This window comes from Echeneis naucrates, chromosome 8 (assembly GCF_900963305.1).
Source record: "Echeneis naucrates chromosome 8, fEcheNa1.1, whole genome shotgun sequence".
In the NCBI taxonomy this organism is placed as follows: domain Eukaryota; kingdom Metazoa; phylum Chordata; class Actinopteri; order Carangiformes; family Echeneidae; genus Echeneis; species Echeneis naucrates.
In genome coordinates, this window is record NC_042518.1 from 11400754 (window position 1) to 11427912 (window position 27159).

The 27159-nt window shown below is 39.1% G+C and overlaps 4 protein-coding genes across 9 annotated transcripts; all 4 read left to right on the forward strand.

Moving 5' to 3' along the window:
• Window positions 1-215: 215 nt before the first annotated feature.
• Window positions 216-4107, forward strand: kctd13 (potassium channel tetramerization domain containing 13). 2 transcript variants are annotated; one of them, XM_029508411.1, is made up of 7 exons: window positions 216-619; window positions 971-1268; window positions 1502-1671; window positions 1767-1856; window positions 2024-2076; window positions 2216-2411; window positions 2594-4107. In XM_029508411.1, the coding sequence occupies exons 2-7, from the start codon at window positions 1031-1033 to the stop codon at window positions 2834-2836; spliced, it is 990 nt and encodes a 329-aa protein (XP_029364271.1). In that variant the 5' UTR covers window positions 216-619; window positions 971-1030; the 3' UTR covers window positions 2837-4107. The 2 variants fall into 2 exon arrangements, with proteins under 2 accessions (XP_029364271.1, XP_029364270.1); XM_029508410.1 differs by having other exon boundaries at window positions 1008-1268.
• A 433-nt stretch (window positions 4108-4540) lies between these two features.
• On the forward strand, window positions 4541-8830 carry hirip3 (HIRA interacting protein 3). Of its 3 annotated transcripts, none has more exons than XM_029508240.1 (8): window positions 4541-4657; window positions 5655-5775; window positions 5897-6029; window positions 6353-6721; window positions 6828-6985; window positions 7373-7520; window positions 7887-7985; window positions 8363-8830. In XM_029508240.1, exons 1-8 carry the CDS (start codon window positions 4584-4586, stop codon window positions 8530-8532), a joined length of 1272 nt encoding a protein of 423 aa, XP_029364100.1. In that variant the 5' UTR covers window positions 4541-4583; the 3' UTR covers window positions 8533-8830. The 3 variants fall into 3 exon arrangements, with proteins under 3 accessions (XP_029364100.1, XP_029364101.1, XP_029364102.1); XM_029508241.1 differs by having other exon boundaries at window positions 5897-5978; XM_029508242.1 differs by having other exon boundaries at window positions 4571-4671.
• A 60-nt stretch (window positions 8831-8890) lies between these two features.
• On the forward strand, window positions 8891-11696 carry antkmt (adenine nucleotide translocase lysine methyltransferase). Of its 3 annotated transcripts, none has more exons than XM_029508244.1 (6): window positions 8891-8942; window positions 9330-9493; window positions 9597-9701; window positions 9783-9923; window positions 10120-10170; window positions 10302-11696. In XM_029508244.1, the coding sequence occupies exons 2-6, from the start codon at window positions 9332-9334 to the stop codon at window positions 10482-10484; spliced, it is 642 nt and encodes a 213-aa protein (XP_029364104.1). In that variant the 5' UTR covers window positions 8891-8942; window positions 9330-9331; the 3' UTR covers window positions 10485-11696. The 3 variants fall into 3 exon arrangements, with proteins under 3 accessions (XP_029364104.1, XP_029364105.1, XP_029364103.1); XM_029508245.1 differs by having other exon boundaries at window positions 8901-8951; XM_029508243.1 differs by having other exon boundaries at window positions 8919-9141.
• A 142-nt stretch (window positions 11697-11838) lies between these two features.
• On the forward strand, window positions 11839-26680 carry xpo6 (exportin 6). Its single transcript, XM_029508943.1, has 24 exons — window positions 11839-12627; window positions 13696-13786; window positions 14214-14326; window positions 14777-14974; window positions 15873-16032; window positions 16326-16403; window positions 16497-17025; window positions 17405-17531; window positions 17633-17742; window positions 17878-17986; window positions 18116-18208; window positions 19088-19157; window positions 19281-19440; window positions 19721-19813; window positions 20251-20395; window positions 21081-21230; window positions 21447-21636; window positions 21734-21889; window positions 22369-22483; window positions 22636-22807; window positions 23054-23215; window positions 23602-23700; window positions 24086-24316; window positions 25243-26680. Exons 1-24 carry the CDS (start codon window positions 12625-12627, stop codon window positions 25342-25344), a joined length of 3456 nt encoding a protein of 1151 aa, XP_029364803.1. The 5' UTR covers window positions 11839-12624; the 3' UTR covers window positions 25345-26680.
• The last annotated feature ends 479 nt before the right edge of the window (window positions 26681-27159 follow it).

A 27159-nucleotide genomic window follows, 5' to 3' on the forward strand; every position in this document is an offset into this window, starting at 1 on the left:
ACAGGGTGACCCCGTCCTCGCCCAATGTGAGCTGGGATTGACCTGGAAACAGATAAGAGGCAACAGATGAATAAATGAATGGATGAATGATTGAATGAAATGAGTAATACCTCTTTGTGGTCATGCTTTCACACTCATGCAGTACGGTGGTCTGTGTATAGGGGGCGCCCTTTTACCTCAGAGGCTGTCGCCTTGGCCGTAGAAGAAGAAAGCAGAGGAAGAAGACGGTGTAGTTTCGTTTCCGTTTGACCCACTTAGCTTCTTACATTAGCATCAGCCAATAATCTCAACGATGGATTTGGCCGCTCTCCGTCTAACACGTTGCGTTTTTCGACGGGTAATTTAGGATTGTTCATCCAAGAAACTATACCAAAACAAAGGTGTGTCACCGGCTTCAGGCGTAGCTAAGCAGGCTAGCTGATGTTAGCCGCCTCGGTGTAGCAGTGTAGGCTGCGGCTGAAATGAGCTGTCAGATGTCGGCTGCGTCCTGAAGTTGTTTTTGTGTTTTGGGCTCTTCCTACCGGGTTATTTACGGGTTTGCTGTCTAATTAACGCCAACACATTAGCTATCTTAGTTTAGCTAGCTCCAGTCGTGCAGCCCCCTTGGATGTTCAGTGTGGTGAGTATAGCTAATTTGACATCACTGGATTATTATTGTTTTGTTTTTATTTTCGTACTATGAAAACATCTCGACCTCGCCCAGTAGTCGAAATGAGCAGCTTGTCCGCAGCTAATGTAAAATGTCATTGTGTTACACTTTTTTTGCTCTACTCTGAAACAAATCCTTCATGTGTGTCACCGAGATGAAGTGTGGAAATAAGATTTGTACTCAACCGACATAGTTTGCATGGAAAGGAATTACGCAATGTTGGAGATGAAGCGCATTGAGATTGGTTTACCCTTTCAACTGTCAGTGAAGAGACATCTGAAATGGACCAGAATAAAGAAGAAGGTCGCTGTCTTTGTTCAGATCTCTAAAAGAGCCACCATGTTCTTGTGCATCACAGTCGGGAAGTGACTCTCCAGCTCCATGTCTGCTGAGGCTTCGGTCGGCGGTCATGCTGCCGACTCTGCCCAGCCTGCCGGCTCCCTGCCTGCCTGCCACGGCGCGGATGAGCACAGAAATCGGGGTCTGCTGGGGAGCAAGTATGTCAAGTTGAATGTGGGCGGCTCACTGCATTATACGACCGTCCAGACATTAAGCAAGGAAGACAGTCTCCTGCGGAGCATATGCAACGGAGGTACAGATGTTACCATAGACTCAGAAGGTGGGTGGATGTCACGCCTTTGTAATATATTCACATTATTATTTTCAAATTTCACATAGTGGAATATGGGTTTCTTGTGTTTTTAATGATGTAGTTACTGCAGATGTGATGATTTTCTATCACTATCAACCATAATATAATAATTTTGGCATATTTTATATTTCATTCTGACAAAAAGTAACAGTTTAATCCAGACTGCCACTGACTGAAAGTCGTTTTTCCTGCTTTCCAAGGCTGGGTCGTTTTGGATAGATCTGGCCGACATTTTGGGCTGGTTTTGAATTTCCTACGAGATGGCTCAGTACCACTTCCAGAAGAACACAGAGAGCTGGATGAGGTTCTGAAAGAGGCTCAGTACTATCGTGTCCAGGGACTCATTCAGCATTGCCTCAGTGCCATGCAGGTAAAGTTTGTTTATTTTTAATCAGTTAACTCATAATTTGGGATAGTGTGTTAGTGGCTCATTTTGTTTAATGAGCTTCCTTATTTTAACCTCAGAAACAAAAGGATGTCTTTGAAAGTGTGTGCCGCATCCCGATGATAACCTCAGCCAAAGAAGAACAGAAGATGATTGCTACTTGTCGAAAGGTAAACAGCATTTCTTCAAAATACAATGGTCCACCAATTACATGGAGCATGGACAAAATATAAAATGGCTTGAAAAGTTTTAATGTTGCGAGCAATGGAAACCCTCGTCTGCTGTGTCCAACAATTTTTCATTGATATACCACTCTTCCTGTTTCTTCTCTCTACAGCCAGTCGTGAAATTGCAGAACAACAGGGGAAACAATAAATACTCTTATACCAGGTAAAAAGTACAGCTGACTGCATGTGTGTACACAGAATTTGACAAAAACATTTGATGCAACAACCTGTCTGTTTGACATGTTCATTAAGTGCTTGCTAATCTGATTGAGATTTCCTCTTTTCTCTCCTTTTATGACCAGCAACTCTGATGATAACCTGCTGAAGAATATTGAACTCTTTGACAAGCTTGTGCTACGATTTAATGGTCGGGTCCTCTTTGTCAAAGATGTGCTTGGGGATGAGATCTGCTGTTGGTCTTTCTACGGTGAAGGCCGCAAGATTGCTGAAGTATGCTGCACCTCCATTGTCTATGCTACCGAGAAGAAACAGACCAAAGTAAGCTTGTAGTTATCGGTACAGTAAGTTTAGAGGCAATAGTTAAATTTTTGGTGTTTATTTCTTGACTTCGATTGAGTTCAACAGCAGGCAGTTAATTATGCTCTGCATATAGTCTTCAAATGCAAAATTTGCAACCCAAGACCAAATTTGACCATTTTGTTGTGTTTTTTTGTTTTTAGGTTGAGTTTCCAGAGGCTCGAATCTTTGAAGAAACCCTCAATATCCTCATCTATGAGAATGGCAGAGGATCTGGTCCTGGAGGCTTACACCTTTTAGATTCAAGAGGCCCAGGCTCATCACTTGGCCAGTCAGAGGAAGAGGGGGCTGTGGGAGGGGACAGAAGAGTGAGACGGATCCATGTAAGGAGGCATATAATGCATGATGAAAGAGGGCATGGGCAGCAAACTGTGTATAAGGACTAATAATGTGAAAACACAGGACATCCGGAGAGCGATATGATGTATGTTTGTTTTTGAATGCTAGTGGAATGAAAGTGATGTCCTTCATCATTGCAATAGCTTGGTAGTAAGTTATTTCATTACTTGAGTTCTTGAGTTGTCTTTGCAGAAATAGAGGAACTGATGACTGAATTAAGAGTCATTTGGGCATGGAAAATGCTTCTGTTTACAAGAAAACAAACTGTGTACATAATTTAAATAGGAAATATGTAAAATATCCTGTGAAAAGAAACTGGCAGAAACATTTTCAGATGTTGAACAACAACAATCACTGAATGGGCCTCAAAACCGACCTGCCATCCCAAAATTGGCTTATTTATTTCTAGAGCAGTCAGCCTACTGATAACGTAGGTGCTAAAAAATGTGCACTAGCAGCCCTTTGGTGTTTGATTTGTAGGAGACACTGTGTGAGTTGTTCAGGTTGTGAGACATCTGTTGCCTTTTCAGACGTCAGACTGAGATGCTGCCCGAGAATGGTAAAGATTAGTTGGGTTTTGTTTTGCTTTGCTTGTTTGTTTTTTTTTTTGTTTTTTTTTTTTTTTTTGGTCTTTTTTTCTTAAGATACGTTAACACTGGAATAAAACTGAGTAGCCATTTTTAGCCAGGTTGTCAATGAATGAGATTGTTGAGCAGCTCAATTTTCCTTATTTAAATGTTTACTGCTGTTGCTTCAAGAGGTTTTTTATTAATTAATTTATGAACTTAATTTATTGTTTGGTATTTAACTTCTGTATTGTATGCAATCTTTGTGTTAACTAGTGCTCCAGTAAGTTTAAACATTTTTTTAAATGATATGATGCACTCTATAGCACACATCCAATTTTGAACTTACTACTGTTAATGATGAAATTGTGAATTCACATTTCAGTTCCAAGTTTCAAAAGGAACAGACACTTTCCTAGTTATATTTCATTCTGAGCCATGATTTTTCACATATGCTTGATGTCTTATACCAAACCAATGAAATTTGTTTCAAGTAATAGGCCATATAGTAATCGATCAATTAATAGGTTTTATTTTTATTTCCTCAAGGAAGAGGAAATATTTTCTCTTTTAATAGTCAAAGGTGTCATATGTAAATCTAATCACTTTGAATACTGGAAAAACATAAAACATTGAATGAGAGCAATATGTATCTCAGACCCTTTATAAAATCACCTTGGAATACATTAAAATATGCACTAAAACAACTTCCGTCCAATGGTGGTCATGGGAATGTTATGAATAAATTACTTATAAAAATGCAACTTTATCTTCTTGGTGTTCTTTTTCCATCCTTACATTTGATAAATAAATGAACTCAGACACATGTACATGTTACTGAAAAGGCTTATGTGATGATAGCAGGAATGACATTTTCAATATTGTATATTGTATATGTAATATATATTACATATACATTGTTACATATAACAATCAAAAGAACAATTAATTTCCAAAGCTTTTTCAGTGAAAGAAAGGATCTAAACTTATAGCAAATGTATAATGAGATACAAAAGATATATACATATATATATATAAAGGCCAGATATATTTGACAAATTTAACCAAATTTTAAATTTGATTCAGATTACTGAAAAGTGTAAGAGAAATAATATCTGTGGATTTTGCACGTTGTTTGTGGTGTCGATGGGCGTGGTGCTGCGTTGACGTCACTTCCGTGTACGTCGGGCTGCCGCCAAAAAGACAGTAAAGAAGCAGGTGAGACAGAATGGCGTCTAACGAGGAGACAGCCTCCATCCGAGGGTTTGTGTGGCGGGAGCTCTGCGGTGAGCCCGACCTGAGGTAACGTGGACAAGGTGCACACAACACTGCCGCACTCTTTATTCACTGGAGACAGCACTCACACGTGATGGGAGTTTTGTGTTGTTTCGTTTGTTTGTTTGGGGGGTGTCACCAAACTTTAGCTAAAAGAGCACTTCAAGGCCAAAGACGCACTTTAGGTTGTGTGGAACAATCAGGCGTCAGTGTCAGTGGACTTCACCAATAAAGTAGTAGATTTATAAACGACCCCTGCTGGGGAGGACTGGGATTTTTCAGTGGCACAAAAACACAAGAAACGGTCATGTTGAAAAGGTTCAGCATTACATATCTGGAGAGAAGGGGAAAGGTGCATCGTTGCAGTCCATTTTTCAATAAATATTGAGTTTTGCCCGCGACTTTGTCCCAGTTTTTAATTTTGGCCCACTGTGGAATTGAGTTTGACACTCCTGATTGAGTAAGTTACAGTCTCACTAAATTTAAAATTGGTTTGCCAAGTTTCTGAGGATATGACATTTACTGTAGTCTTGCTTTAGTGATGAAGAAAATTACACAAAATGCTAGATCATATTTGTGTATGTTGTGAACGATGCTCTTTAAACAAATCTCCAAAGGCTGAGATCACTTCCCCATTGTGCACTCCAATGTAATCACAATTGATAACCTCTAATAATTAGAAATGAGAACTTGGAATTGGTTTTATCCACAACAGGAAAATTAAGACCACAAATTTACAAACAATTACAAATTGGTTTTGTGGATCAAATTTATTTAAAATTGGACATGCCATAATGCTCGGATGACAATTGTGATATTGGAAAACATCTTTATCACCTTTAAGTATTGCCATCAGTGGCAACCCAGTCTTAAAGATCAGCCTTTTACATGTTTTACAGTCCATATTCCAAATATTAGAAGTAAAAGTAAATTTTGGGCTGTTGCTGTAAATTATTTCTTCTCGCGCTTTAAATGTAAAATGTAAATGTAAACGTCAATTTTTTATTTTATTTTTTTTTTACAGTAAACTCACATTACGACTTTTGAGAGAACGATATTTAGCCCATGTTGGTCTTGAATCATTAAGTCCGGAAGCCAGAGATTGTATGAAGCAGGTGGTTGCAGAGGAACTGATGAAAATGCAGGTATCCGAATTCTCCTCATAAACCTTTTGTGTTACAGATGATTGTATAATGATCATTTTTAATCCTGCACTGCCATTGATTTAGTTCATATGCATTCATTCATTTATTTTTTTTCCTTCAGGTTGATGATGGAAGTGAAGATGAAGTGGAGACCAAGAAGCCCCAAAACAAAAGGAAGAGAGGAAAGGAAAATGAGGTGACAAGTGAGGACGAAGACGAATCCAAAGCAAAGAAATCCCGTTGTTCGTCATCAGGTTACATTTGTGTTTTTTCGAGCAATCCTTTTAGATGCCTATAGTTTTAAGGTGGTTAAATGTCCTACTGAGTACACACGCTATCAAGTTTGTCCCTTTACAGCCCAGTCCTCTTTTGGACTGGGCTGTAAAGGGAGGTGATTTATATTACTTACTTACTTGAGAATCATTTACGTGGCTCATTTGTCCAAAGCCTGAGTTCAGGGGAGTAGTTGCACTTAAATCAAGACGAATTAACAGTAGTTGTCATTGTAAAAACTTTCACTCACTGCTTGGTTGTAAACCACAAAATGTTTCATCTTTTTTCTTGTGGTCGACAACAGAACCGGAGGATAAAGGGGGGTGCAAATCAGGAAGTGAGGAGAGTGAGGAGGAAAACCAAATGAAATCTGGGTCTGACGATTCAGAAAAAGAGTTGAACAAATCACAACACAAGACAAGTGGAAGCCATAAAGAGATTTACAGTGAAGGCTCTACAGATGATGAAATCAGTGAGTCAGAAAAAAAAGGGGACAAGAGTCACAGTCCAAAAGAAAAGGTGAAAAGGCAAAATGGGGAGAAGAAAGACATCAATACACGTCAAGGAAGGAAAACACCTCAGAGTGACAAAGAAAGCAACACTGACAAAGAGAACAAATCAGAAAGGAGGAACAAAATCAACAGTAATGAGTCATCAGATGAGAGTGAAAACGGTAACAATGCAAAATGAATACCTGCATGTTTTATATCTAAATGCTCATTTATTTACAGTGTTACAAATAAAACTATAATTACATTTTCTCTCTTTTTCGTATACAGAAGAGAAAGTCTCGGTGGAAAAGAAAAATGACACCGACTCAGATTCATCATCACTTCCCTCTTTAGAGGATGAAAAGGATAGTGGTAAAGAAGAAAAGCAAGAAATTAAAAAGAAATCCAAAACAATAAAAAAAGGAGAGGGTACTCGAGGTCAAAAGGTGAGTCCATGAGTGATTATGTTGAATATTTTTTTTGCAAAGGTCATTGCTTTTGCTTCTCTGTTTATAATTTTTATTTTATTATGTTTGAGCAACTTGATAAAAAAGTTAAATGAATGAACAAGGGAGGGTGTAAAACTAATTCATAAATAATAATTTTGTCTTTGCACGCTATAATTTAATCTGTCATGTATTGTTTTGGGTTCTAAAATTTTCAAAAAAAACATTGTCTCCAACCATTCATAGTAGGTAACTACTATGAATGGTCACTGTCAGCTAAGTGACAGAAAAACTAAGACTGCGTTTTGTTGGCTTACATATTGGATCATTTTTGTAAAAAAATAATTAAATTGCATTTCTTCTTAACAACCTGTCTGACCCTTGCAGAGTGACAACAAAGCAGTTGTTAGGCTCAAACGCTACATTGCGCTTTGTGGTGTGAAACGTAATTACAAGAAGCTCCTTGGAGACTGTCGCACTATTAACTCCATGGTGACTGTTCTAAGGAAGGAACTTGAAGATCTCGGTGTCCATGGTCAGTTGTAATACTTTCACCTTTTTGTGCAAACCACACATTCTGGACATAGTTGCATATTTTTGGAGTCTGAAATTCAGATGTATTAGTTTTCTCTTCCAGAGCTTTTTGGAATATCTTCAGCAGATTTTCAGTAAATTACATTTAGCACTAAGGTGAAAGAAGTCAATGTTTTTGATTCCCTTTTACCTCATCTGTAGTCTAAACTAAAGGCCAAAGTCACACACCTAAATCATATTTTTGGGCTGTGAAGAAATTTAACTATTTTTACCACTTGTGCAATAAATTTACTGAAACGAGGCAAATGTTGGCTGAGGCAATAACACATTTTAATGCCTGTGTGTGCATGCATGTGTTTTCACACAGGTACACCAACAATCCAGAAATGTAAAAAAGTCCTAAAGAAGCGAGAAAAAGCTCAGGAACTAGCTTCGCTCGATGCCAGTAACATCATTACCACACAAGGTAAATATTTCTCTCAACTCCAGCAAGTGGTCTCAGTTCCCAGACAATTGCAGACTGTCTTAGTTAAAGAAGCAGAGCTGCTACATGGCAGTAAACAGGGCCTTAACTTTTTTGATATGTGTTTCTGCCATCTAATACAATATTGCCTTCTTTTTTCAATTTTAACATTTTATACATTTGTGAAAAATGTTGATTAAATGTATAGGTTTGTGAGATTGCACTGTTTTTATTTACATTTTGCAAAGCAATCCAAATTTTTTTTGGAATTGGGGTTGTACAGGTTTCAGGAAATTAAATTGCTAGTATCATTTACCACTATATTGCACATGCAGAATTTGACACTACTGATGTATGATTGATGTAAATATCTTTCTCAGGCCGTCCTAAACGCAGACAGGCATGGCAACATAACCCTCCATCTTCAGTGTATCAGCACAGTCTGAACTCTGACTCTGACGATCAAGAAAACACACACACAGGACGCAGACGAGCAACAGACTGGGCCAACCTGCAGGGAATCATCAGTGATGATGCAGACAGTGACTGATAAAAGTCTCCAAGCTGGATTTTTCTCTTTGCTAATTAATTTGACACTTCTACAAGAGATACTTTAAATTAAAACATTTTAGCACAAAAAAATGTGAATGATGTTGAATAAATTGTCAGTTTTTGCTAGATATTAGTGTTAAATATTTTTAATGTATATGTGATATATATATATTTTTTTTTTTATTCAAATAAAAGTATTTTGTTAATTTTGTTTTCACAAGGGGGAAAACACATTAAAATGGCCTATTCATTTTGTAGAAATGAAAAGTGCAAATCCATTAAAGACGTTCATTGGACAGATTTTGTCGGCGGCGCATTCCCGGAACTAAGAATATGAGTGCTCAGACTCGTACGGATTATTTCACAGACGGACTGGTCCAAGGGGGTAATGAGTCCGCCGCCTTGCAGGTCATTGAGGTTTTTATTAACTATATGAATACTAGCGCTGTCGTGACGCTTTCTGTGTGCGACGTAGTTGTGTTAGTGTTTTCTCATTCATAAATGTGTCCGTAGTTAACAAACCTAGTAAGAATGGAGTGGCTACAAAGGCAATAAATGCATGTGACTGACATCGCTGCACATACGTCATCTGTCCCGGTGGAGTAAAGTTAGTAAAGTGTACATTACATGTTAATACGTACTTAAGTGTCCGGGTAACACGTGTGTGTGTATAACAAAAACATTGAGACATAACTTCCCCATATTGGCAAAACACCCTGTTCAGGCTCACTCAGCCCGTTTCAGTGTTTTCTCTTAAATGATTTTCTTTCTTCTTATATTGTACATTTTATGAAGGAATGGATAATGATACACCAGATGAGGTCTTTGCCGAGCTTAAGACCGAGCACCTTGGAGGATGGGGTGTTGCTCAAATAGCTGTTGGTAGTGGACTTGCTGTGTATGCTATGTGGGTGGGAATCCTTCAGCCAGGTTTCCGTAGAGTCCCTCTAAGGTTGCAGGTATGGGTCTACATCTCCAAAACAATGAATTATTGGTGCAACTGTTTCTCCCAAAAAGCAAAGGAACCTGTCATTAAAAAAAAAAAAAAAAAAAATCTTCCAGGTCCCCTACATTCCAGCCAGCAGAGCTCAGGTAGCTAATGTCATCACGTTATTGAGAGGTCGGAAGGGCAGTCTTGTGGATTTAGGATCTGGTGATGGTCGTATTGTAAGTATGATCCAGATGTTTGGAACTTTTTGTATTGCTCTGCTCAACGGCATTTTGACTGTGGTCATTTTAACCTTTCAGGTCTTGGAAGCCCATCGGCAGGGCTTCGCTCCTGCTGTAGGTTATGAGCTCAACCCTTGGCTGATTCGCCTCTCCAACTTTCATGCATGGAGAGCAGGCTTTCATGGAAAAGTGACATATCGACGGGAAGATCTATGGAAGGTAAGACATCTCACTATATTTCTGTACTTGGTTTTAGCAACGATGTAGTACAAGTATGTAACAGTTACCTTAAGACATCACAGCATTTATTAAAAATTCAAAATCATGTTTATTAAAGGTGATAATTATGTTTATAGCTGAAGCTAAATTGTGATTTCATTAGCTGCTTAACATCCTGCATTGTATCTTATCACAGGTTGACTTGACAGAATGCAAGAATGTCACAGTGTTTTTGGCTCCAAGCGTGGTAAGTAACAAAATTAATGGAATAATAGTTTGTGTCAACATAGCTTACTACTAGACAAAATGCAGAAATGAGGATGAACTGAAGGTTAGCCCACTGAAAGCAATCGTTTAATTAAATACTTGTGTTCCTAGCTTTCCTTATTGCAGGATAAGTTGCAGGCCGAGCTCCCTGATGATGCCATAGTGGTCGCTGGACGTTTCCCCTTCCCTGACTGGAAACCCTGCAGAATTGAAGGCCAGGGTGTGGACAGAGCCTGGGCATACAGCATGCAAGCACAAAAACAGCACAACTCCAGGAAAAATGACAAGCTCTGAGCCATTGATATCAATTTTGACAATGCACTCACCAAGGAGAGGTGATCAATTGAAGTTACATGGACATTCTTGGTTCCTCCTAGAATGGTAGCCTTTTATACTATATTAAGTTATACTTTGCTCATCAAATGTTAATATAATTTACTGAATATAATATTCGGGGCATTTTACCTAACTTGACTGTCTGAATACATAATTAAGGATTAAATACTTTTATAATACATCCACAACAGCATGTTTCTGACAAAGTGTGTAGATGCGCTTTTAATTACACTGTGGCAGTGAAGTGACAACTTTTTTGCACAAATGCTTTTTATTCTACAGGTTTGGTGATTGCTTTGTATTTCCTATCAGCAAAATCCGAATGATTTTGGAAACAGAGATTCCTAAAATGGGATTTGAGTTGACTTCAAATGAAAACTACTCTTTTGCCTCCAGATACCTGTACATTTTTATAAATTACCTGCAATGGGGGAGCAAGTTGTCATCTGTAATTGCTGCTGTTGTGTCACAGCTCAAATCTCTTAAACAGAATGTAACATGCAACTTCTATGAGGTCTGTTGTGTGTAAAGGGTCTGTACAGAAAGGACTGTATCCCTGTGTATTATAGCTATTTTAATTATATGACATAGATGTAGCAGTTTGTTTCTGCCTATCCTTTTTACTTCATCTTCTCAAATACCCTATAATTAAAAGGAACTGCTCAAATATATATTTGAAATATAAATGTGCTCCTTCTTTCACCCTCCAGTGGACACGTGTCACCTTAATTCAGATATTGACATTCATTGGTGGACCGGAGGAATAATGGCCTGCATGAGACAAGCAGCATTCAGGATGACACTGAAGTTTGAACTGAATGGGCTTTTTACGCAGCATAAAACCAAGTGTCATCCATAAAGGAACAAATAGTGTGGAGTGGAGAGAATAAACAGGTTCAGATGTCATTGAATTGTATAATGTTATGTGGAAGGTGCTGCAGATGGATATAATTTTCAGCTTTGGGATACAGTACTGTACACATTCTTCATAACAGGACATCTTGAGGGAATATAACCTTACATAAACTGTGCCCTATTTATCATTTCTTCCTGTCTTGTCTTTTCCCATATCTGCCACTGTGTAAACCAGCCATTGTACTCTATGTGTCTTGGTGGGTTAGAGCAGTCTTAATTATGTAAGCAATTGCATATATTTTCATTATTTCTGTATTACTCCTTACCATTTAAATTCACATAAATCGTTATTCACAAAGACGTTTTTTATGATTTAATTTGGAAGTAACCGGACATGGGATTACTGATTTCACACCAACTAATGGGGTTGGTTCACTTCTGCAGCAGAAGAGGAAGTTGCGGAGCGAAACCCTGAAACCAACAAGCTAGCTGTAATTTTGAGCCGCCCTAAGCACTGAAAAGCCGAAAAACAGGACCAAGCGCGCCTAGTGACATATTTTTTTGTGTTTTTACAAATTTGGCAGACACGCCACTTAGCTGTGCACATTCACTCGTTTTAAAATTGCAAACGACAAAGGCAAGATGTCGTGACCAGCAGCCCTGGAAGCATGTCTACGTTTGACAGCAAGCTAACGAAAATGATGCCTCCATCCTTCTAGAAAAGCTAACGTGTTAGCCATCCGCTGCAGCGTTAGCTGCTAGCTAACCTAACCTCGACAGGACCGAGGGAGCTAATTAACGCTGCACATTTCTCCGGTGTCGGAGTCAGTGGTAGATGTCCCATAAAACAAGATTTCTATATTTAACTTCGCGGTAAAGGGAGTTACACACGACAATGCAGCTAACCTACCGATCGGAGATAGCCGATTCAGTGTGAAGCCTGTGTACTTGGTAAGCGGGGAGCGTTTTATTTTAGGCTAGGATCGATTAGTCGGTGTTTTTTTCTTCTGTCGGTATTGTAAGCAGAGTCAACCACGTCGACCTTTGCTAGCTAAGCTGTGCATGGAGCACCGACTGAAGGAGGCGAGCGGACCACGATGAGGCCCCTCTGTGGATATGTTAGCCACCAATACCAAAGCTAACGTTAGCTACAGAAGTGGCTAGTCAGGTAGCTAATGTTGGCTCATTATTGCAATTAACCCAAGACTAACAAAGCAGAAGAATCCGTCTGGGCCAACTAAACATGGTGAGTATCACGTATGGTGTGTTTTTAACATTGTTATTCCTGTTGTCGTCCTGTCGCAGTTGCTAATAGCTAATGTGGTGCAAGACCCTTTGATGAGTCTAGCTGAACAGGAAGACCTAATGTTGTGAAGTGTGCATTTAAAGTGGCGTAAATATAGCTATTAGCACATGCTAGTATGCACTAGGGTCCTATGTGATTGCTAAGTCACATAACGGTTTATAAAAGGTCAGGCATTTCACGGGATGTGACAGCCTGTTAAGCCATTTCGCGGAACAAGACGCCCATCTTGCAGAACCGACTATTTGCTTCGAGCTGTGTGAAGCCTCGGCAAGTTGTGGCTTATTTAAGGAATTCAGACCCGCCTGCCACACGAGCTGCTCTTAAAAGTTGCAATTGCTCTATTTTTTTCTAACTTCCTCCTCCTGTCAAAACCTGCTGTAACGCAGCAGATTTTTTTTTTTTTTAAACTTGATTCAGATTGTATGTGGTCCAGACTGTAACTTGAATAATCATTGCTAAAATATGAACCATCCCAATAAGTCGGAATGCAGTTGTGATCTCTGGACCCCGAAGTGTTTCCATAAGGCCATGCAGAAAAGGTGCACATGATGTGGTGCATGTTACATGTGGCGCATGTGCAAAGGCCTGCTAAAACTCAGTGCAGGCATGCCCATGTGGTGATTAATTTCCGGCTCATTGTGTAATTCACCTGAGCAAGATGGTGCATACACCTGTAAGTGGCAACTTGTAAAAGGACTTCCTTAAATCAGTCTATAGGCTATGTGTTGAAGTGATTTTGAAGGAAGGGATTAAAAACAACTTGTGATCGGTGTACATTTGAGTATCTGATTATACATGTATATTGTATGACACATGCACATCATCATGGTACGATCATGAAATAAGTTTTTTTTTTTTTTTTTTACTTATTTATTTGTTTGTCTCTCAAATGGTTAGATGCCTTTGATGTAGAAATGTGACATTCAGTTGTTTGGATTATGCATATTGGTAAATAGAGAGATGAGATGTAGACTTTCTGTTTAACATCACCTTTTAACCACACACTAGGCGTCAGAGGAGGCATCGTTACGTGCACTGGAGAGCCTCATGACAGAGTTCTTTCACACCTGCACAACCAATGAGCGAAAGAGAGAAATTGGTAAGTTTGGCCTTGTAAATTCTACCTCTGCACCTTAGAATTAAGAGTATGGTACAAGTAAGAGTGTTTACATGTTTGTGCTTCCAAGGGTCAGTTTACTATCCAAGATAAGTTTTATTCAAAGTAAAATTGATTAAATTGTGCATCTCATCTTGTTTGATTAAGTAACAGATGTCTTCTCTTGAATATGTATTTTTCAAATGTTAAAGTTTTTAGACGTTGGATTCTCTATGCCAAAGACTTAAAATTTCTCATTGTGGAGCATTTTCATGTGAACTGGCATTAATTTGTTTCTATTAAGTGTTTTGTGTTACTTTTTTAAACGCTTCCTGTGTTGTGACGCATTACTTTCAGTCTGTCTGCCTCTGAAGTACTATAATGTCAAGTACTACAGTCAGTGGTCATACCGACTTCCTTTTTTCTGCAGAAGAGCTGCTGAACAACTTCGCACAGCAGACTGGAGCGTGGCGGCACTGCTTGTTCTTCCTCTCCAATACTCGGAATGAGTATGTAATGATGTATAGCCTCACAGTATTTGAAGTAAGTTCTTTAGGTGTGAGAAACACATCTAATGTTATGGTAATATCCAAGGCCTTCTTTACATTTTATGCTTTGATAATATGGAGCAGAAAAAAAATATTCTGAAAATGCAAGTTTTTTTAATGCATGCAAGTCCCCCAGAAAAGGTGCTTGACTCCTCTCCTAGCCATAGTTCAGTAGTCGGCAATTAAAATTTATTTATTTATTTCAGACAAAGATCAAAGATAAAGAGATGTCAGTGGGTGTTACTAGATTTTTGTTGTTGTTGTTGTTGTTTTTTTTTTTTTTACCAGTGTGGCTGTGTCTTAAGATATGCATGTTTGTAGTTGAAGTTGTGTTAGGAGTTTGTTATTTAGTGGACATTATAATTTATAATACTTTCTTAATAATTAAAGGAATTACTAAACACATTAATTATTGATAACAGTTTTTACCGCTGTTTACTTCCAGAACCTGGTGAACAAGATGTGGATTGGAGTTGCTTCACAAGACAAGATGGAGATTCGAAGCTGTCTTCCCAAACTCTTACTCGGTCAGCACAAATCTGTGCCCTATTTCATCCGTAATAAACTATGTAAAGTCATCGTGGACATTGGTCGCCAGGACTGGCCAATGTTTTACCATGATTTTTTCACAAACACCCTTCAGGTAAGCCCTGTTGATGTTATGTATGCTATTCAAATCTTTTTGTGCAAGTTTTATCATCATTAACTTGCTGCTGGTTGATGACGTGGAAGTTCATGAATTCAAGTCAATCTTTATTTATGTTGCACATTTAAAACTGCAAACATTGACCAAAGTGCTTCACAAAATAAAAAGCACAATATATTGGCAGCAGTACACAATACATAGTGAAAATAGTAATTGTAGAAGAAATAATAGAAATACAAAAATAAATAAATACAGGAATGACGGCTTTCTCAACTCAACATAGCTTCTGTTACATTGAACATGTGTCCTTTGGTAATGTGAAATTGCACTAAATATCCCCTCTCTATTTTCAATTGTTGCACATGTCAAATTTATTTTTGTAGCATTTCAGACTTTTAATTTAACCTATATATGTTGTACTGTTGCTCCATGGATTACTGCTCCAGAGCACATTAAAAGAGCTTTTGTGCGTGCAGATATTTAATCATCCTGACCCCCATGTGCACAGTCTACAGCAGATGCAATGGAATATTAACCATCCCAGAATTTATGTATGTAAAGTTCATCCTCAAAAGCCTCTTTCCTATTTCTCTGTTACTGTTCTAGATTATGTGCGTAAAAGTAATAGAGTAAACACAGTGCAAGCTTCCTGCAAGTGTTTTAATTGTATTAGATGGTAGAAGTTGTTTCTGCTTCAGACAGGATGGCCTGGATCCACTCTAAAACCTGCCTTGAACTGTCAACCTAAACAGATGGCAAGAGCTAGTAGAGGATATGACATGCTAATAATAATCATTTTGGATTTGTATCCTGCCAAAACAGCCTTTGGAAATTTGACAGGAAACTTGAGTTAGTCTTTTATATTGAATGTCTGTTAATTTGTTGTGAACCACAGTTGATCCAGACCCCAGCTCTGGCTCAGTTGGGGCTGATAATGTTGAAAACTACATCAGAGGAACTTGCATGTCCTCGAGAAGACCTGAGTGTTGCCAGGAAAGATGAGCTGCGTAAACTGCTGCTGGAGCAGGTACCAACTGTACTTGGCCTTTTGACAGGTGAGAACAACATTTAGGATTTTTTTGCCAAGGAATATCTTTGTATATAAAAGGCTTGTGATGTTAGTGTTACCTGCCTCATTGCAAAGAAGGGACAGTCTGAAATTCAGTTCTGTTTTAAGTGAGCAATACCAGCAGAAAAGCTGAAGCTACTGATTGTTCAATGAGTTCACATGATTTAAATAAGTTTCATTCTCTCTGGTTATTTTGTGTTGAAATTGGACTTGAACTGCCAGTCAGAACAAACGTGTTGCTAGAAATATGTTCTTAACAGCATGCCAATAATTTTACAGGAATCCTGGAGACCTATTGGGACAAGCACAGTGTCATAGCTTCCACTCCACCTCCCTCACCGACTTCAGGTGAAAGTGGTGAGTGAACCATCCTTTAGTTAGTCAGAATTGCAAGGACTTAACCATTGTTATGCTTTAATTGTATAATTTTGTGTCTCTTCAATCCATCAGTGGAATTGCTGGGCAGTTTGTTTCAGGGCAGCCAGTATTCAAAGCTACTCTGCCAGCCAATGGCAGCATTGGACACTGAGAGTCAGCAGCTCTGCTGTCTAGTTTTGGAGTGTTTGGCTCACCTGTTCAGCTGGATCCCTCTGTCCACAAGCATCACACCTACACTGTTGGCATCCATTTTCCATTTTGCACGTTTTGGTTGTGATCTTCATACAAAGGCAAAGACAGGATCCTTTGTCTCCTCCAACTCCTCTTCTAATGGGCAGCTTAACCCTGGGTCAATGCCTCCAACATCAAATGGAGGAGGGCAAAATGGACACCAAAGTCAAGGCAGCAAGGTGGATCGCGCCCGACTTGGTTTACTTGCAATGACCTGTGTCAATGAACTGGTGTCAAAGAACTGTGTGCCAATGGATTTTGAGGAGTACCTGCTGCGTATGTTCCAACAGACCTTCTTTCTACTGCAGAGGCTAACAAGAGAGAATAATGCTCATACAGTCAAGAGCCGCCTACAAGAACTTGATGAGAGGTATGGCTCCAATCACTGGTGTTTGCACATAATTATAGGGTTCGCGGGCAACAGTGTACTTGGACAATTTCAGCATGATATCCCTAAAGAATCATACATATCTTCATTACAGTCAAGCTTTATGTATTGTCAGAAGTTGCACTGTGGTATTCCAAAATAGGCCAACTCTCAGACAGATAACAGATTATATTTTCATGAGTGGGCCTGTAGTTTGGGTAGACACACAAGCCATATTGTCTCTCTGTTGTCAGTAGAGTGATATAAAAGTGATATAAAATATACAGTTAATAACCAGCCCCAAGCATATGAGTACCTGTAAAAGCAATATCTTAATATTAAGATTGATGATGTGGTATCTGTTTCATGTTTAATTTTGCAGTTACTTGGAGAAGTTCACAGATTTTCTGCGCCTGTTTGTCAGTGTTCACTTGAGACGGATTGAGTCCAGTCCACAGTTTCCCATTGTAGAATTTCTTGCCCTGCTTTTCAAGTATACCTTTAACCAGGTAATGATGATTTGATCAAAATAATCATAACTCTTCATACAAGGCACTACAGGGTCTTGATTTATATTGGTTTCCTGAAAAATTGCCTCCTTTTTATTCAGCCTACCCATGAAGGCTACTTTGCCTGTTTGGATATCTGGAGTGTGTTTTTGGATTTTCTAACCACCAAAATCAAAAGTCGACTAGCAGACAGAGACAGTGTCCTAAATAGGTAAGAAAAAAATGTAACAAAAAGATTGATCTCACATTGCATCATGCAAAAAAATATACGCACAAATGTTATTTATCTTATTCTGTGTGTGGTTAAAATTATTGTTGTTAAATGTATTCATGTGTGATTGGACAGGTACAAAGATGCTTTAGTTCTTCTGTTAAGGGAGGTTCTGAACCGCATACAATTCAGATACAACCAGGCACAGTTAGAAGAGCTGGATGATGAAACTCTGGATGATGATGTAAGAACATTTTACATACAGGATATTTCATTGTCCTCTGTTTCATCTGTCATATGCACCTTTTCCCTTGATGTGTTAAGCTTATCTTCCGCAGCAACAAAAAGACTAAAATCCATTTGGTATCTATAGAAACAGACTGAGTGGCAGAAGTACCTGCGTCAGAGTCTGGAGGTTGTTGCCAAGGTGATGGAGCTGCTCCCATCCCATGCTTTCTCTACTTTGGTAAGAGGTGGCGATTTGATAATATATTGGTGACAAATGTGAGCCCAGTCCTGACACAAACACAGTAGCTCTGTGAGCAATGAGAAAAAGGAAGGGCTGAAATTTGAGCTTTCAGAGCTCAACGAAGAAGTAAAGGTACAAGTCACAATGTTGTACAACTTTTGTATTGTATAAAGAGAAGTGTTCATTCAACTGCACTTCGCTATGAAATTTGGTAAGTAACTGAAGCACCGTGCTGGTTTTAGCAGGAAGTAAAAGAGAATACTTCTCTGCCGAGCCACAGGTTTTCTAGATCACATTGAACATGCACAGCAATGTTGTACAAAACACAATATAAAGCAAACAGTAATTTAACCTTAGCCTCAACTCTGGTGTCCCATCCAACTTATCCAAACCTCCAAGGTGCATTGTGATTAATGGGAAGAATGTATGCTGTCTGTGTACCCTCTAATGTGGACAGATAATAATTTCTTTGATATTGCACTATGACAATAACTTGGCACCTTGCCAAACATTTGGTCTCACCACACTTTTTTAGATAACCACCCCCCCTGTATGCTCAGATCGATGCAAGTGTATATGTTATTTAATCAATGAGGAAACAGAATGGGGGAATGACTATGTTGGTCTATAGGAAGTTAAGATGCTTGACTGTTACTGTACAATATACTGTGATCTTCAGTTAAATTTTCTCCTTCAACTCTTTGGTCACAATATGTGTTTGTATGTTTGCTGTTTTCAGTGAAGAGTTTAGATGATAATGTGTTTGGGGGGGGGAGTCAAGAATATTTTGGAAACACATTTGTTGTTAAGAATATGTATACATACCAGTCTGTGGCAGCTGGCGACCTCCTCCTTATACTTCTTCTCTTTCTCAAGTTTCCAGTCCTTCAAGAAAATTTGGATGTATACTTGGGTTTGCAGCAGTTTATTGTCACCACTGGTACAAGTAAGAAATCTTTGCATTTTACACATTGTCAGTTTTATATCCTCTCTTATATTTTAGCCACAATCATATTGAATGGTGCTCCATCCTTTAAATAAAATTTTTAAATGGACTGTCATTTTTCAGGTCGGAGACTAAACATTACCGCGGAGAATGACTGCCGTCGACTTCACTGTTCTCTCAGGGACCTCAGCTCCCTACTTCAAGCTGTGGGACGCTTAGCTGAGCATTTCATTGGGGAAGTTTTTGCCGCACGATTCAGTGACGCACTTGCAGTAGTGGAGAGGTAAGTGCTCTGCGTCTCATCCCTGACATAAAAAATGTATTGTACATATATCACAAGTCTGTGTTTCCGAAAGAACTGTTGAACAGTTTCATTGTACAATTTCTATAGTCATTATTATGTAATCTCTGTTAATCCTGTTTCAATTATTATTTACTTATCTTAATGAATATGTGAAAGAGCTTAATGTTTGGTATTTTTGTTGTGTACTTTGTTGTGTACTGTATACTTTGCTTGATTAAAAGAGCAACATACCATCATAAAATCTTTTTTGTTTTTCTAGGTTGGTTGAAGTGACTTGCTACGGCTCCCAGACCAACCTTTATGACCTGGAGACTGCTGTGCCTTCTGTCCTAAAGCCAGACCTTGCTGACGTGTGAGTATCACATGTTTGAAGAAAAATCTACCCATAATCCTTTACATGGGACGCACTGGTTACAACTATAAAGACTTTGCTGTCCTGCATTGAGCACGGTTTTACCAACAGGTGCTAGGAGAACAGTCATATTTCACAGCATGAGTAAGAGCTGCTGAAAAGTGCACAGTGTTGGTGATGTTGGTTACTTTGTCTTTCTTTGAGGAACTTCATTTATAATAATAAAGTCACATAATAATTTTCTGTCAGTAGTGAATTGATAGTAATGCAGATGAATCTGACTGATGTTTATCAGAAATATTTTATAAATCCAACAATAAATACTGATGAACACTGATGATTTGAGTAAAAAAAAAAAATTGGAGCAAGCTTTATAAGGAATAATCATTGCTGTTCATCCCACCATGTTTAACTCTGTGCTGATTTATTTGTTACAGACATGCACAGGCCCTTGCTGCATTGCAAGCCTACTCTCACTGGCTTGCACAGTTCTACAGTGAAGTCCACAGTCAAAATCAGAGCCAGTTCATCAACCTCATCACTTCTGCAATAGATGCCAGTAGTCCACTCATTACAGCTAAGGTAGCTTCTCTTGGTCTGTGTCTCAAATTACACAAACAAAAGCTACTCCTACAGTATTTCAGTTCAGCTACTAAGAACCGCAGGCATTTACTGTATCCACACTCACAAGTAAAGTGCAGACCTCAGCCAGTAATGTTGGCAACAATAGACAGGACCCAAAGCAGAAAATAGCCACAGCCTCACAGACCCAATTGCAAGGCAGCAGGCTGATACAGGGCACAGATGCAGGGTTTTCTCAAATTGCACAGTGCACTTGTCAGAGTTGTCAGATGGAAAAAGGAGCCTGTGCGTGCGCATGTGAAATGCAAGAAGCAGCTGGTAGCGGTGAAAACATGGGCTGGAGTTTTATTTATTTTGTGTTTTCACTAAATAAACAAGAGGAGAGGGTTTGATAATAAAGCAAAGTACTCTGAAACACAGCGTGAACTCACTGATGGTCTGATTATCAAAATGGTAAAAGTTGGGGGTCCAAATGAATCATTTCAAAACGTGGGTGGGACCCTCGTATAAGGATAACTATGCCCATGAAAATAGGTATTTCTATTTGTGTAATTCATAATCTGGACATAACAAATTAACTGTTACATTTCTGTGTTAAAGATAGTATTGCCTTTTGTTTCTATTTAGTCATTCAAACCAGAGAAATAATCACGAAATAGTTCTTAAATACTGTCTTTATCTCAAGGTACCTGAAAAGCTCATGCTCTCAGCATGCCATCTGATGGTCTCCATCACATCTACTGTGCGGCCTGTGTTTTTGGTCACTTTACCAGCTGTTCAGAACATTTTTAACCTCATTACAACAGAAAATCGTACCCGAAGACTTACCCAAGAGGTAAATGTTTCTATTACTTTGCATATTAAAACAAAACAAAACCATTTCAAAGTTGTTTTTGCATGCTAGTGTTGTAACATACAATTTATGACTTGAAAATCTGTTTTTATATTCCCCAGATTCCCTTCAAGTAGTGTCTTTAGTATGAAACGTCCTCAATATTTGAAATAATTATATGCAATCTGTGTTTCTATGTGCCTATTTCTTCTCGCATAGGCTCACATGTTGGTGTGTAGAGCTTTATCCAACATGCTACTGCTCCCATGGCCAAATTTACCAGAGAGTGAGCAGCAGTGGCAAACACGCTCCAGCAACCATGCCAGCCTGTTAGCAGCCCTCACGCGTGAATATCGTATTTTAAGAGGGACAGTGAATATTACTCCACGACAACCTGCTCTAGATGGCAGTCAGTATTTCCTTTTTCTTCCTATTCTTTTCTTTTTTGTTAGACCTTGTCTGACTATTCTAACCCTCCTTTTTCTGACCCCTTCTATCTTCTTCAGTGAAAGCAGTGATACAGCAGACTCTGCCTGTGCTCAGGGACATAGTGGATAGCATCTCTGGGGAATCCACAAAATCACGTCAGATCTGTTACCAGAGTCTACAGGAGTCTGTTCAAGTGTCACTCAGTCTTTTCCCAGTGTTTATTCAGCAGCCAGGTCAGTGTCTCCTCAACAGCTGGGCTGCCCATTTATAGTTAACTAAAAATCTGATGAAGGTGAAGGGTCACACTGCATTTCTGCCCATCCTTTTCCTGTCTTGGTTGACTGCACTATGTTGGGCAAATAGACGTAATATTTCCGTAAGACGGAATATTTCTCTGCTGCTATCCTACTCGTGTAGGCAAGGTGATAACAGTACATGTAGCAACAGGCCATATCCATGTCACTAAAGAATTTAAACACTTCATTTTAGTCTCTGCTCTTGCAGCTGGCATTGAGAGATGCATCTAGTTGTTGTCAAATAGCATACAAAATACAAATGAACATATATTAATTTATTTCACAAGTATTTCTAACTAGATAGATGCAGTAATAAAGAGTAGTATAATTAATGTGAAAGAATTCTGAGGACTTAAAGCTAAAATACAAAGGTGATCTGACTGGCCTAATTTTTCGTTTTCACCTCTGTATCCCAGATGTGACGGATGAGATGCTGGCCTTCTTCTTGACACTGTTTCAGGCATTGCGAGTCCAGATGGGTGTTGCCTTCACAGGGCAGATCATCCACACTTTCCTCAGCATGTTCACCAGGTAAAAAATGTGTCTCTTGCTGCAGTTATTTATATTAGTTGTTTACTTTACTATAAAATCTTGTCTTTAGATTTATGGGGCATTTGGGTATACACTGAAAATACTTGTCTCACACTCAACACTAAATGTAATGTCACTTATATGTGCTCCAGGGAACAGCTGGCGGCCAGTATTTTACAAGAAGGCAGTGCAGGGTGTAGAGTGGTGCAGAAGTTCCTCAAAATCCTGCAGGTGGTGGTGCAAGAGCCTGGTCAAGCTTTCAAGCCTTTTCTCCCCAGCATCCTCTCTCTCTGCATGGAGCAGGTTTATCCTGTGGTGGCAGAGGTCAGTTGGTGGTCACTTGTCCTAAGTTATCGTGTCTTTGGTTTTCTTCTTGATTTGGTTAGTCAGCGGGCACCTGAAATTTGCATGTGGCTTCATAATATTAACAAAGGAACAAACAAACCAGTAGTTAATGAGAATAAAAATGAAACTTGTCACAGATTTGTTTTATTTAAATATTCTGAAAATGAAAATTGTCAAGTGCTTAAGGGTACAGTTTGTGATGGTATGCATCCCTGTTTTTGACAGCGGTCTTCCCCAGATGTGAAGGCAGAGATGTTTGAGTTGCTATACCAAATACTTCACCAAAACTGGAGGTACTTCTTTAAAACTTCAGTCTTAACAAGTGTCCAAAAAGGAGCTGCTGAAGATACTATGGAAAATGAAGCCCAGTTCACAGCTGCCATGCAGGTTGGCATATGCATCTACAGTTGTTGGGTTTTTTTTGTTTGTTTGTTTTTGTTGCCATTTGTTTGTTTTTGTTTTTCACTGATGCATAAAAATTCCATTGCTTTCTACGATTGCTTTAAAACCTTGACAGGAGTTGTTTCCTTTGTTGGGCTTTGGATTTTTCACAGGAGTAAGAATTCTCTTCTTGATATTATAATAATAATGATGATGATGATAATAATAACAATAATAATGATATAGCTTATTAGTTACATGGAACTAATATGGAATATAAAACCCGATTGCAGTAACTAGATTCATCTATCTCAAATGATGACAAATTTAACACAGCTAATCAGTAAAGTTATAGTTAAACCTGGTTTTGTAATTTCCCGATCTTTTCCCAGGCATTTGGCCAATCTTTCCTGCAGCCTGACATCCATATCTTCAAGCAGAATCTCTCCTATTTGGAGTCACTCAACAGCAAGCACAAGTTGTACCACAGAGTAAGTTCAGCTTTGATATCAGTATTTTATATTTCGATGTTCACTGGATGATGGTACTGTTGTCACCTCAGACTGGCAAAATAAAAGTAATTGCTGTTTAAGTTTAACACATGAATGCCTTCACAACATAGTTGAGAACAAAGAAAATACTGGACCTGCCTGTAATTAAAGCAACGGACCAGCTGTCTTAGGCCACCTGTCACAAACAAGATTAAACCAAAACTCTTGAATATTTCAGCTTTACTTCATATAGTTCATCAAAAAACAATTATGGTCATTAGTCAACACTGTGATTCAGGAAGGGGAACATGATTTCCTCCCACTTGTTTGGTTGGTGGAAGCAGAGTGTCACAAGGCAGTAATTGGAATGTTTATTGTGTTTTAGAAGCTTTTCCGGACCTCGATGCTCTTCCATTTCATCAACGTGCTGCTGCAGGTCCTTCTCCACAAAAGCCACGACCTTCTTCAGGAGGAAATCACCCTCGCTATTTACAACATGGCTTCTGTCGACTTTGATGCCTTCTACTCTGCCTTCATGCCAGAGTTCCTCAGTGGCTGCCAGGGTGTGGACACCAGCCAACGAACTGTTCTTGCCCGAAACTTCAAGCTTGAACAGGTAAGAATTCCAAATGTGTGAGATATTCTCTACCTAATGGGTAGCTATGGCAATTAGAGGTGAAACAATAGGTTTACTCGTCCCCAACTGTTCGGTACAAATACACGTGTGTACCAAACGTGCCAAAATCTTACCACATATAAGCAAAAGGGACATATTCCTTGTTTACTCTGGATGATGTCCAGCCATCCTAGCAACCTTTTTAACATGTAGATCAGAGCAGCCTCACTGAGCTCAAGCTACCTTAACAATTTTGAGTTATTTAATCTAACTTTTAATTGGTCTTTATTTTATTACTTACTTTTCATTTCCCAGCTTTGAAATTTTTACATTCCATGACACTGTCGCTTCTTTGACGCATATGGAAAGGGCAGAGTTATTCAGTTTGGTGCAGTCTCTAAATGTCACTACTAGTTGCCGCTAAGTCCTGGACACTGGTCCTAAGAATAAGGCTCAGCATCTTATGACTGTACAGACAGTTTGGTACCGTTTGCCCAATATTAATGAGGTTTATTAACAAATACAGGCATGCAAGACTAGCCATAAACCCCTGGGAACTGATCAAACCATAAACAAGAAAATGAGCATAACATTGACTAACTAAAAACAAAAGAACCACTACACTAGCTCCTCAGCTGCTACGTGGACCAATCTGCTTCTTACTTGCATTTTGTTAAACATTTGCTGCACAACAACAGGTGCATTTAAAAGCTCATGGTAGACCAACACCAGGACCTTTATCTGCTACATGAGACCGTACAAACTCCACTCTTAGATCTGAAAGTCATTAGTTGATGATGAGAGACTGGTCCTAACTACTCCTGTGTAGTGTAATTATGCTTTGTGAAAGTTTTTGTCTGCTCTGCACCCTAAACACGCAAACTGTAAATAAATGTAACTGTTCAACTCTTCTCCCCTCCCTCAAGGACCTGCCTTCGTTCACTCAAAGTGTGCAGCGGTTGGTTAATGACCTTCGCTACTACAGACTTTGCAATAGTAGCCTGCCCACTGGCACCATCAAGCTATAGCACAATGACTGTTGAACCACTCCCCACATCAACAAAGATCTTCAAGGATTGCCTGTGCTGACCACTTTGCCCAACACTCCCACTCAGCTTCGCTCCACCTGTTCAAAGTAATGGGAAGGAACACACATTTGTAAGGTTGAGTAGTTGGAGGTTGAGGATGCTGCTGTTTTTCTTTGATTTCTACTGTAGAAGGTTGGCGCATTAATATTTTTTTTTTTTTAAAGCAGTGCCCTCCTTATGTAATGCCAATGATAATTTGGCAAGAGATGTAAACCTGGTCTGCAGTTGGCTTACGCCCAGACCTGGAGCAGTCTGAGCCAGGCCTCCTTCCCCACGTCTCTGCACAAAGCTGGGCTGGGACTGAGCACTTTCAACTCATTTTGAGTTTTTAAAATGTCTGCTTTTATTCATTTTGCCTTCAATTTTTTTCATCTCCAAAGGAGACGGACTCTCAACTTTCATATCATTCCATTCTGAAAAAGAAAAAATCTGCTTAATTAAATAAAGTGCTTTTTTTTAGTAAAAGTCAGGTGTTGTTTAATTCAAGATTTCATAGGTCTGCTCACCTCCACTGTTCCCTGTATTACAATATTGTGTGTCAGGATAATGGTTGCATTAAGAAATTCAAATGTTTTCTGTATGTTTCCACTAATTTGCTTTACAATCGCATCTTAAATCCACCTACTTATACTGCTGAACAGTATTTCTAAACCTGTCGTTTTGTAAACATGAGCACAAATCAGTTAATGGATAAGATTGACCAGATCTAAATGTGGGAATGGACAAGTGCCCTGACAGGGGGGAGCATCAACGGACAGACGTCTTCACGTGACACATGTGACACATCACATGCAGCCAATAGAAAGTACCAGCACAGGAAGAGTAACACAACATCACCAACATCTAGCTTCACTCTGTGTCTGCTGCTGCAGATCTATCAAGGCTTTAGATGTTTCTCTATTTTTTTTAAAGCTTTCCCAGTTGCTGTTTTTAGGACTGAAAACAAATGTTCCCAGATATGATTTCAGCTTTATTGTGTATCTTCAGCTTTGTGACTGCTGGATAGTAGAAAACGGACTGATATCTTACAAATGGTACAGCTTGACACTTGATGTAATTAAAGCTCAAAATATCTTTGATGCTAAATTCAGATATTTATATTCTTATTATAAAATGTAATATAACTAAATTGTTAGTGCTGATTTAACCTTCATTGAAAAGAGCCTAAAATGTCTTGAAATCACTGAAATTGTCAGTTGTAGTTTTGTTTTAAAGCAATTCCACCAATTTCATACCGTTACATATATTGCCCTTCTAAGAAATGTCTTAATGAATGGAACTTCCTGCACAGGGATCACATGTATAACATCCTCTGTTTTGTGGAGAGTCAGGGACTAAAGTGCCTAATCTGCTTTACAAACTTGGTTTGTGGAGGATTGTGTGTAATTGAATACAGTGTGCCACTGCAGTATGAGAAATGTAGGACCCGGCGGTTTTAGTGTCTTTCTCGTCCACAGTCCTAAAGATGCTGTTCAGGTTAGTTGGAACATCCCTTTGACGTTATTGCGTCAGTTTTGAAGTTCCAGTTTGGTGAATATCGTGAAGGCTCAGGTGGTTGGGATTGAGGTGCAGGACCAGTGTTGGGCTTTGGCTCGGTCACCTGTCCACTGTTGGACATGAGGGGGATGTGTCCAGGACAGGGACAGCAACATCTGGCATGACTGGAGTTAAATAAGTGTCAGTGTCAGACAGTTAGGGGGGGGGGGGGGTTGTTTGAGGAGGGTCGAATTCTCTCAGGTGAGTCTGACAGAGCAA

Coding starts and splice junctions, on each gene's coding strand:
- kctd13 (XM_029508411.1), top strand. CDS start 1,031: ATGTCTGCTGAGGCTTCGGTCGGCGGTCATGCTGCCGACTCTGCCCAG. Junction 1,269..1,501: donor TGTTACCATAGACTCAGAAG/GTGGGTGGATGT, acceptor CTGCTTTCCAAG/GCTGGGTCGTTTTGGATAGA. Junction 1,857..2,023: donor TGATTGCTACTTGTCGAAAG/GTAAACAGCATT, acceptor TTCTCTCTACAG/CCAGTCGTGAAATTGCAGAA.
- hirip3 (XM_029508240.1), top strand. CDS start 4,584: ATGGCGTCTAACGAGGAGACAGCCTCCATCCGAGGGTTTGTGTGGCGG. Junction 5,776..5,896: donor AGGAACTGATGAAAATGCAG/GTATCCGAATTC, acceptor TTTTTCCTTCAG/GTTGATGATGGAAGTGAAGA. Junction 6,722..6,827: donor ATCAGATGAGAGTGAAAACG/GTAACAATGCAA, acceptor TTTCGTATACAG/AAGAGAAAGTCTCGGTGGAA.
- antkmt (XM_029508244.1), top strand. CDS start 9,332: ATGGATAATGATACACCAGATGAGGTCTTTGCCGAGCTTAAGACCGAG. Junction 9,494..9,596: donor GAGTCCCTCTAAGGTTGCAG/GTATGGGTCTAC, acceptor AAAATCTTCCAG/GTCCCCTACATTCCAGCCAG. Junction 10,171..10,301: donor TGTTTTTGGCTCCAAGCGTG/GTAAGTAACAAA, acceptor TTGTGTTCCTAG/CTTTCCTTATTGCAGGATAA.
- xpo6 (XM_029508943.1), top strand. Junction 16,033..16,325: donor TGTACTTGGCCTTTTGACAG/GTGAGAACAACA, acceptor ATAATTTTACAG/GAATCCTGGAGACCTATTGG. Junction 16,404..16,496: donor ACCGACTTCAGGTGAAAGTG/GTGAGTGAACCA, acceptor TCAATCCATCAG/TGGAATTGCTGGGCAGTTTG.